Genomic DNA, 10,630 nt, shown 5'->3' with positions numbered 1-10,630 from the left:
GGGAAGCATTGTAAAGCACAGAGAGGTGTGGTAAAGCATAGGGAAGCATTGTAAAGCACAGAGACGTGTGGTAAAGCATAGGGAAGCATTGTAAAGCACAGAGAGGTCTGGTAAAGCATAGGGAAGCATTGTAAAGCACAGAGAGGTCTGGTAAAGCACAGGGAAGCATTGTAAAGCACAGAGAGGTCTGGTAAAGCATAGGGAAGCATTGTAAAGCACAGAGAGGTCTGGTAAAGCATAGGGAAGCATTGTAAAGCACAGAGAGGTCTGGTAAAGCATAGGGAAGCATTGTAAAACACAGAGAGGTGTGGTAAAGCATAGGGAAGCATTGTAAAGCACAGAGAGGTCTGGTAATGCATATTAATAAACACAGCAAATTAGGGTTGACTGTGCTAAATGCAGAGTATACCCGTAGGATAAACTTTTATAAAGGTTAGACACGCACACACGCACTCAAAAAATGTTGCATAACCTGTATACTAATCTCAGACTCTGGGGGGGGGGGGTGCTTGGGTGGGGGGAAGTGGGGAGGAGTTACCAGTGCATTGTGTCGAGGCTACAATTGTACTTGTTGCGATGCTTGAGAGCAAAGTAGGAATTGTCACTGACATGAACCTGCACGCGTGCACCGTGCAGTCTGTCTGACAGACACACACACACATATAAATATATATATAGCTACAGTATATATATATATATGTTGCGGTCAGTGCAAAGCGACGAGAGTTAGAGACACAGACAAGATGAGAGCGCTGATCACAACTGTTTGCTTCGCTATAGGTAAGCCTTTATACTGTATAAACGAATAGCCGGGGAATATGCTTTACAATGCTTCCCTATGCTTTACCAGACCTCTCTGTGCTTTACAATGCTTCCCTATGCTTTACCAGACCTGTATGTGCTTTACAATGCTTGCCTATGCTTTACCAGACCTGTATGTGCTTTACAATGCTTGCCTATGCTTTACCAGACCTCTCTGTGCTTTACAGTGTTTCCCTATGCTTTACCAGACCTCTCTGTGCTTTACAATGCTTCCCTATGCTTTACCAGACCTGTATGTGCTTTACCAGACCTCTCTGTGCTTTACAATGCTTCCCTATGCTTTACCAGACCTCTCTGTGCTTTACAATGCTTCCCTATGCTTTACCAGACCTGTATGTGCTTTACAATGCTTGCCTATGCTTTACCAGACCTCTCTGTGCTTTACAGTGTTTCCCTATGCTTTACCAGACCTCTCTGTGCTTTACAATGCTTCCCTATGCTTTACCAGACCACATTTTGTAGTGTTACAATCTGGAATTAAAATGGATTTAATTGGGATTTTTACCATTTGATTTACACAACATACTTAACACTTTGAAGGTGCAAAATATTTTTTATTGTGACACAAAAGTTAATTAAACAAAAAAAATACATTTGTTGGTTGCATAAGTATTCACCCCCCTGAGTCAATACTTGGTAGTAGCACCTTTGGCAGCAATTACAGCTGTGAGTCTTTTTGGGTAAGTCTCTACCGGCTTTGCACATCTGGATCCTGCAATTTTTGCCCATTCTTCTTGGCAAAATTGCTCAAGCTCTGTCAAGTTGGATGGGGACCGTTGGTGAACAGCAATTTTCAAGTCTTGCCACAGATTCTCAATCGGATTGAGGTCTGGGCTTTAACTGGGCCATTTTAAGACATTCAGGTTCTTGTTTTTAAACCACTCCAGTGTAGCTTTGGCTGTGTGTTTAGGGTCATTGTCCTGCTGGAAGGTGAACCTCCGTCCCAGTCCCATGTCTCATGCAGAGTGAAACAGGTTTTCCTCTAGAATTTCCCTGTATTTGGCTCCATCCATCTTGCCCTCAATCCTGACCAGTTTCCCAGTCCCTGCCGATGAAAAGCATCCCCATAACATGATGCTGCCACCACCATGCTTCACCGTGGGGATGGTGTTCTCAGGGTGATGAGCAGTGTTGGCTTTGCGCCACACATAGCGTTTTGCGCCAAGGCCAAAAAGTTCAATTTTGGTCTCATCAGACCAGAGAACCTTTTTCCACATGTTTGCTGTGCCTCCCACATGCCTTTTGGCAAACTCCAAACAGGATCTGATACGGGTTTTTTTCAGCAATGGCTTTCTTCTCGCCACTCTTCCATAAACCATAAAGCCCAGCTTTGTGGAGCGTCCGGGTTATAGTTGTCCGGTTTCTCCCATCTCAGCTGTGGATCTCTCCAGCTCCTTCAGAGTTGCCATTGGCCTCTTGGTTGCTTCTTTGACTAATGCCCTCCTTACCTGGTCACTGAGTTTTGGTGGACGGCCTTCTCTAGGCAGAGTCGTGGTTGTGCCATATTCTTTCTATTTTTTAATAATGGATTTAACGGTGCTCCGGGGGATGTTCAAAGTTTGGGATATTTTTTTATTATTATTATTATTTATTATTTATTTCTTAGCAGACGCCCTTTTCCTTATTTATAACCCAACCCTGATTGGTGCTTCTCCAGAACTTTATCCCGGACTTGTTTTGATAGCTCCTTGGTCTTCATGATGCTGTTTGTTTAGATATGCTCTCTAACAAACTCTGGGGCCTTCCAGAAACAGGTGTATTTAATCTGAGATCATGTGACACTTTAATTGCACACAGGTGGACTCCATTCAACTAAATATGTGACTTCTGAAGGCAATTGGTTGCACCAGAGCTTATTTAGGGGTGTAGACACTACAAAATGTGGAAAAGTCCAATGGGGGTGAATAATTATGCAAGTCACTGTAGCTTCATGAAGTCCAATGAAAGCTGCTGAATAATGTTCCCTTGTTAACATATTGAATTCCACACCCTCTATATAGAATGAACTCCCTCAGCATCATAGAGTCCAATGAAAGCTGCTGAATAATGTTCCCTTGTTAACATATTGAATTGCACACTGCAGTTTTTCCATATACTTAACAGAAAAACTGACAAAAAATGAAAAAATGTGACATTTCAAAATCTAGCATGAAATGCTGTTGTATTAGTATTGTGGCTACCAGTAGTTTTTTTTTTTTTTTTTTTTTGGCGATATCATTTTGTTTCTTTGATTACACAATGTTAAATAAAATAATTTATGTTCATAAATATATATATTTATCTTGTATTAAACTGGACAGATTCTCTGATGACAATGAAAGTTTTCTTTATTTCTTTTCAGGTCTCCTGAAATGTCTGGGGGAATCAGAAACGTTTGGTAAGATGACGTTTCATCTTGATAACGAAGAGGTTTGAGACACAAACCTGGAAATGAATGAATAAGCAGAATCTAAACCTTACTCAAATATAAACTCAGAGTAGAACTAAAAGCTCCATTGGAAATGAATGTGTGTGTGTGTGTGAGAGAGAGAGAGAGAGAGAGAGAGAGAGAGAGAGAGAGAGAGAGAGAGAGAGAGAGAGAGAGAGAGAGAGAGAGACAGCATTAACAAGGGATCATCAGAGATATTAAAGATATTGAAAGTGTGTGTTTCTTCTACTGTTTGTTTGTTGAGTGGATCTTGTGATTATTATAAGTAGTTCATCCTAAACTTCAATCCGAAACTCTGCACAGGGTGACAAAAAAACTAGAAGAAACTAAACTAATCAGCGGTGAGAGAATGGATTTTAAAGATGGTCAGTGCTTCTTTAAAGGGAGGGACCAGTGATCATGTTAATAAAGCTACTAAGAGGCGAGAGAATGGATTTTAAAGATGGTCAGCGCTCCTTTAAAGGGAGGGGCCAGTGATCATGTTAATAAAGCTAATAAGAGGTGAGAGAATGGATTTTAAAGATGGTCAGCGCTCCTTTAAAGGGAGGGACCAGTGATCCTGTTAATAAAGCTAATAAGAGGTGAGAGAATGGATTTTAAAGATGGTCAGCGCTCCTTTAAAGGGAGGGGCCAGTGATCATGTTAATAAAGCTAATAAGAGGTGAGAGAATGGATTTCAAAGATGGTCAGCGCTCCTTTAATGGGAGGGGCCAGTGATCATGTGATCAGTGATTATGGGTTTTCATGAGGCTGTGGGGAACATTCTTTCAAAGCTTTGAGAATGTAGATTGTGTTCCAGATTAATATCACAGTAATTTATTACAAAGCAACAGAAAACCATGGGGTTTGACAGTTTAAGCCTCCTCTAAATAACGATGTGCTAAGAATAGCCATTCAACAGAAGTGATTCCTGAGGTATTTTTAGAAGATGTTGAAATGTCTTTATAATATACAGCACTAGACCCTGATATTGATGCGATCCAGCCCTCTGAAATGTCTTTATAATATACAGCACTAGACCCTGATATTGATGCGATCCAGCCCTCTGAAATGTCTTTATAATATATAACACTAGACCCTGATATTGATGCGATCCATCCCTCTGAAATGTCTTTATAATATATAACACTAGACCCTGATATTGATGCGATCCAGCCCTCTGAAATGTCTTTATAATATATAACACTAGACCCTGATATTGATGCGATCCAGCCCTCTGAAATGTCTTTATAATATACAGCACTAGACCCTGATATTGATGCGATCCAGCCCTCTGAAATGTCTTTGTAATATACAGCACTAGACCCTGATATTAATGCGATCCAGCCCTCTGAAATGTCTTTATAATATACAGCACTAGACCCTGATATTGATGCCATCCAGCCCTCTGAAATGTCTTTATAATATACAGCACTAGACCCTGATAATGATGTGATCCAGCCCTCTGAAATGTCTTTATAATATATAGCACTAGACCCTGATATTGATGCGATCCAGCCCTCTGAAATGTCTTTATAATATACAGCACTAGACCCTGATATTGATGAGATCCAGCCCTCTGGAATGTCTTTATAATATATAAAATATTGATGCGATCCAGCCCTCTGAAATGTCTTTATAATATACAGCACTAGACCCTGATATTGATGCGATCCAGCCCTCTGAAATGTCCTTGTAATATATAGCACTAGACCCTGATATTTATGCAATCCAGCCCTCTGAAATGTCTTTATAATATATAACACTAGACCCTGATATTGATGTGATCCAGCCCTCTGAAATGTCTTTATAATATACAGCACTAGACCCTGATATTGATGCGATCCAGCCCTCTGAAATGTCTTTATAATATACAGCACTAGACCCTGATATTTATGCGATCCAGCCCTCTGAAATGTCTTTATAATATATAACACTAGACCCTGATATTGATGAGATCCAGCCCTCTGAAATGTCTTTATAATATATAGCACTAGACCCTGATATTGATGCGATCCAGCCCTCTGGAATGTCTTTATAAAATATAGCACTAGACCCTGATAGTTTAATGCCTGCAATTACAAGCAAGGAATCCATGTAATTTTGTTCCAGCTCTCGCTGTTCAGCACTACGTGCCCTTAATGAAATTCATTCTTATAGATTACTCCTTCATCACTTATTCAAGCAAAGTCATCTTATAGCCTGAAGCTAGCCGCTACTGTGGTTAATAATAAGGACCAGTGATCATGTTAATAAAGCTAATAAGAGGTGAGAGAATGGATTTTAAAAATGGTCAGAGCTCCTTTAAAGGGAGGGGCCAGTGATCATGTTAATAAAGCTAATAAGAGGTGAGAGAATGGATTTTAAAGATGGTCAGTGCTTCTTTAAAGGGAGGGACCAGTGATCATGTTAATAAAGCTAATAAGAGGTGAGAGAATGGATTTTAAAGATGGTCAGCGCTCCTTTAAAGGGAGGGGCCAGTGATCATGTTAATAAAGCTAATAAGAGGTAGGAGAATGGATTTTAAAGATGGTCAGCGCTCCTTTAAAGGGAGGGGCCAGTGATCATGTTAATAAAGCTAATAAGAGGTGAGAGAATGGATTTTAAAGATGGTCAGCGCTCCTTTAAAGGGAGGGCCCAGTGATCATGTTAATAAAGCTAATAAGAGGTGAGAGAATGGATTTTAAAGATGGTCAGCGCTCCTTTAAAGGGAGGGGCCGGTGATCATGTTAATAAAGCTAATAAGAGGTGAGAGAATGGATTTTAAAGATGGTCAGCGCTCCTTTAAAGGGAGGGGCCAGTGATCATGTTAATAAAGCTAATAAGAGGTGAGAGAATGGATTTTAAAGATGGTCAGCGCTCCTTTAAAGGGAGGGGCCAGTGATCATGTTAATAAAGCTAATAAGAGGTGAGAGAATGGATTTTAAAGATGGTCAGCGCTCCTTTAAAGGGAGGGCCCAGTGATCATGTTAATAAAGCTAATAAGAGGTGAGAGAATGGATTTTAAAGATGGTCAGCGCTCCTTTAAAGGGAGGGGCCGGTGATCATGTTAATAAAGCTAATAAGAGGTGAGAGAATGGATTTTAAAGATGGTCAGCGCTCCTTTAAAGGGAGGGGTCAGTGATCATGTTAATAAAGCTAATAAGAGGTGAGAGAACGGATTTTAAAGATGGTCAGCGCTCCTTTAAAGGGAGGGGCCAGTGATCATGTTAATAAAAGGTATTCATGTGTACTGAATGACAAACGTTTCCACTAGAAGTCTTTCTCAGCGTCTTCAGTGTAAATTCAATGGCAAACGTTTCCACTAGAAGTCTTTCTCAGCGTCTTCAGTGTAAATTCAATGACAAACGTTTCCACTAGAAGTCTTTCTCAGCGTCTTCAGTGTAAATTCAATGTCAAACGTTTCCACTAGAAGTCTTTCTCAGCGTCTTCAGTGTAAATTCAATGACAAACGTTTCCACTAGAAGTCTTTCTCAGCGTCTTCACTGTAAATTCAATGGCAAACGTTTCCACTAGAAGTCTTTCTCAGCATCTTCAGTGTAAATTCAATGGCAAACGTTTCCACTAGAAGTCTTTCTCAGCGTCTTCAGTGTAAATTCAATGGCAAACGTTTCCACTAGAAGTCTTTCTCAGCGTCTTCAGTGTAAATTCAATGGCAAACGTTTCCACTAGAAGTCTTTCTCAGCGTCTTCAGTGTAAATTCAATGGCAAACGTTTCCACTAGAAGTCTTTCTCAGCGTCTTCAGTGTAAATTCAACGGCAAACGTTTCCACTAGAAGTCTTTCTCAGCGTCTTCAGTGTAAATTCAATGGCAAACGTTTCCACTAGAAGTCTTTCTCAGCGTCTTCAGTGTAAATTCAATGGCAAACGTTTCCACTAGAAGTCTTTCTCAGCGTCTTCAGTGTAAATTCAATGGCAAACGTTTCCACTAGAAGTCTTTCTCAGCGTCTTCAGTGTAAATTCAATGGCAAACGTTTCCACTAGAAGTCTTTCTCAGTGTTTTCAGTGTGAATTCAATGGCAAACGTTTCCACTAGAAGTCTTTCTCAGTGTTTTCAGTGTGAATTCAATGGCAAACGTTTCCACTAGAAGTCTTTCTCAGTGTCCTCAGTGTAAATTCAATGGCAAACGTTTCCACTAGAAGTCTTTCTCAGCGTCTTCAGTGTAAATTCAACGGCAAACGTTTCCACTAGAAGTCTTTCTCAGCGTCTTCAGTGTAAATTCAACGGCAAACGTTTCCACTAGAAGTCTTTCTCAGCGTCTTCAGTGTAAATTCAATGGCAAACGTTTCCACTAGAAGTCTTTCTCAGCGTCTTCAGTGTAAATTCAATGGCAAACGTTTCCACTAGAAGTCTTTCTCAGCGTCTTCAGTGTAAATTCAATGGCAAACGTTTCCACTAGAAGTCTTTCTCAGCGTCTTCAGTGTAAATTCAATGGCAAACGTTTCCACTAGAAGTCTTTCTCAGTGTTTTCAGTGTGAATTCAATGGCAAACGTTTCCACTAGAAGTCTTTCTCAGTGTTTTCAGTGTGAATTCAATGGCAAACGTTTCCACTAGAAGTCTTTCTCAGTGTCCTCAGTGTAAATTCAATGGCAAACGTTTCCACTAGAAGTCTTTCTGTGTCCTCAGTGTAAATTCAATGGCAAACGTTTCCACTAGAAGTCTTTCTGTGTCCTCAGTGTAAATTCAATGACAAACGTTTCCACTAGAAGTCTTTCTCAGTGTTTTCAGTGTAAATTCAATGGCAAACGTTTCCACTAGAAGTCTTTCTCAGTGTCTTCAGTGTAAATTCAATGGCAAACGTTTCCACTAGAAGTCTTTCTCAGCGTCTTCAGTGTAAATTCAATGGCAAACGTTTCCACTAGAAGTCTTTCTCAGCGTCTTCAGTGTAAATTCAATGGCAAACGTTTCCACTAGAAGTCTTTCTCAGCGCCTTCAGTGTAAATTCAACGGCAAACGTTTCCACTAGAAGTCTTTCTCAGCGTCTTCAGTGTAAATTCAATGGCAAACGTTTCCACTAGAAGTCTTTCTCAGCGTCTTCAGTGTAAATTCAATGGCAAACGTTTCCACTAGAAGTCTTTCTCAGCGTCTTCAGTGTAAATTCAATGGCAAACGTTTCCACTAGAAGTCTTTCTCAGCGTCTTCAGTGTAAATTCAATGGCAAACGTTTCCACTAGAAGTCTTTCTCAGTGTTTTCAGTGTGAATTCAATGGCAAACGTTTCCACTAGAAGTCTTTCTCAGTGTTTTCAGTGTGAATTCAATGGCAAACGTTTCCACTAGAAGTCTTTCTCAGTGTCCTCAGTGTAAATTCAATGGCAAACGTTTCCACTAGAAGTCTTTCTCAGCGTCTTCAGTGTAAATTCAACGGCAAACGTTTCCACTAGAAGTCTTTCTCAGCGTCTTCAGTGTAAATTCAACGGCAAACGTTTCCACTAGAAGTCTTTCTCAGCGTCTTCAGTGTAAATTCAATGGCAAACGTTTCCACTAGAAGTCTTTCTCAGCGTCTTCAGTGTAAATTCAATGGCAAACGTTTCCACTAGAAGTCTTTCTCAGCGTCTTCAGTGTAAATTCAATGGCAAACGTTTCCACTAGAAGTCTTTCTCAGCGTCTTCAGTGTAAATTCAATGGCAAACGTTTCCACTAGAAGTCTTTCTCAGTGTTTTCAGTGTGAATTCAATGGCAAACGTTTCCACTAGAAGTCTTTCTCAGTGTTTTCAGTGTGAATTCAATGGCAAACGTTTCCACTAGAAGTCTTTCTCAGTGTCCTCAGTGTAAATTCAATGGCAAACGTTTCCACTAGAAGTCTTTCTGTGTCCTCAGTGTAAATTCAATGGCAAACGTTTCCACTAGAAGTCTTTCTGTGTCCTCAGTGTAAATTCAATGACAAACGTTTCCACTAGAAGTCTTTCTCAGTGTTTTCAGTGTAAATTCAATGGCAAACGTTTCCACTAGAAGTCTTTCTCAGTGTCTTCAGTGTAAATTCAATGGCAAACGTTTCCACTAGAAGTCTTTCTCAGCGTCTTCAGTGTAAATTCAATGGCAAACGTTTCCACTAGAAGTCTTTCTCAGCGTCTTCAGTGTAAATTCAATGGCAAACGTTTCCACTAGAAGTCTTTCTCAGCGTCTTCAGTGTAAATTCAATGGCAAACGTTTCCACTAGAAGTCTTTCTCAGTGTTTTCAGTGTGAATTCAATGGCAAACGTTTCCACTAGAAGTCTTTCTCAGTGTTTTCAGTGTGAATTCAATGGCAAACGTTTCCACTAGAAGTCTTTCTCAGTGTCCTCAGTGTAAATTCAATGGCAAACGTTTCCACTAGAAGTCTTTCTGTGTCCTCAGTGTAAATTCAATGGCAAACGTTTCCACTAGAAGCCTTTCTGTGTCCTCAGTGTAAATTCAATGACAAACGTTTCCACTAGAAGTCTTTCTCAGCGTCTTCAGTGTAAATTCAATGGCAAACGTTTCCACTAGAAGTCTTTCTCAGTGTTTTCAGTGTAAATTCAATGGCAAATGTTTCCACTAGAAGTCTTTCTCAGCGTCTTCAGTGTAAATTCAATGGCAAACGTTTCCACTAGAAGTCTTTCTCAGTGTTTTCAGTGTGAATTCAATGGCAAACGTTTCCACTAGAAGTCTTTCTCAGTGTTTTCAGTGTAAATTCAATGGCAAACGTTTCCAGTAGAAGTCTTTCTCAGCGTCTTCAGTGTAAATTCAATGGCAAACGTTTCCACTAGAAGTCTTTCTCAGTGTTTTCAGTGTGAATTCAATGGCAAACGTTTCCACTAGAAGTCTTTCTCAGTGTTTTCAGTGTAAATTCAATGGCAAACGTTTCCACTAGAAGTCTTTCTCAGTGTTTTCAGTGTAAATTCAATGGCAAACGTTTCCACTAGAAGTCTTTCTCAGTGTCTTCAGTGTAAATTCAATGGCAAACGTTTCCACTAGAAGTCTTTCTCAGTGTTTTCAGTGTGAATTCAATGGCAAACGTTTCCACTAGAAGTCTTTCTCAGTGTTTTCAGTGTAAATTCAATGGCAAACGTTTCCACTAGAAGTCTTTCTCAGTGTTTTCAGTGTGAATTCAATGGCAAACGTTTCCACTAGAAGTCTTTCTCAGTGTTTTCAGTGTTTTCAGTGTGAATTCAATGGCAAACGTTTCCACTAGAAGTCTTTCTCAGCGTCTTCAGTGTAAATTCAATGGCAAACGTTTCCACTAGAAGTCTTTCTCAGCGTCTTCAGTGTAAATTCAATGACAAACGTTTCCATTAGAAGTCTTTCTCAGCGTCTTCAGTGTAAATTCAATGACAAACGTTTCCATTAGAAGTCTTTCTCAGCGTCTTCAGTGTGATTTCAATGGCAAACGTTTCCACTAGAAGCCTTTCTCAGCGTCTTCAGTGTAAATTCAATGGCAAA

General features: G+C 40.1%; 1 protein-coding gene across 1 annotated transcript in view; it reads left to right on the top strand.

Annotated features, from left to right (window-relative positions):
• Positions 1-600: 600 nt before the first annotated feature.
• LOC131709683 (serine protease 33-like) overlaps positions 601-10,630 on the top strand; it is a 21,247-nt gene continuing 11,217 nt past the window's right edge. The window contains exons 1-2 of the mRNA XM_059012341.1: positions 601-780; positions 3,164-3,199. Of these exons, the coding sequence (XP_058868324.1) occupies positions 744-780; positions 3,164-3,199 (73 nt within the window). The 5' untranslated portion in view covers positions 601-743. The remainder of the gene's footprint in view (positions 781-3,163; positions 3,200-10,630) is intronic.

Source organism: Acipenser ruthenus, chromosome 44 (genome assembly GCF_902713425.1).
Source record: "Acipenser ruthenus chromosome 44, fAciRut3.2 maternal haplotype, whole genome shotgun sequence".
In the NCBI taxonomy this organism is placed as follows: Eukaryota; Metazoa; Chordata; class Actinopteri; order Acipenseriformes; family Acipenseridae; genus Acipenser; species Acipenser ruthenus.
Note: the sequence above shows the minus strand (reverse complement) of the source record. Positions and strands in the feature narration are given on the sequence as shown.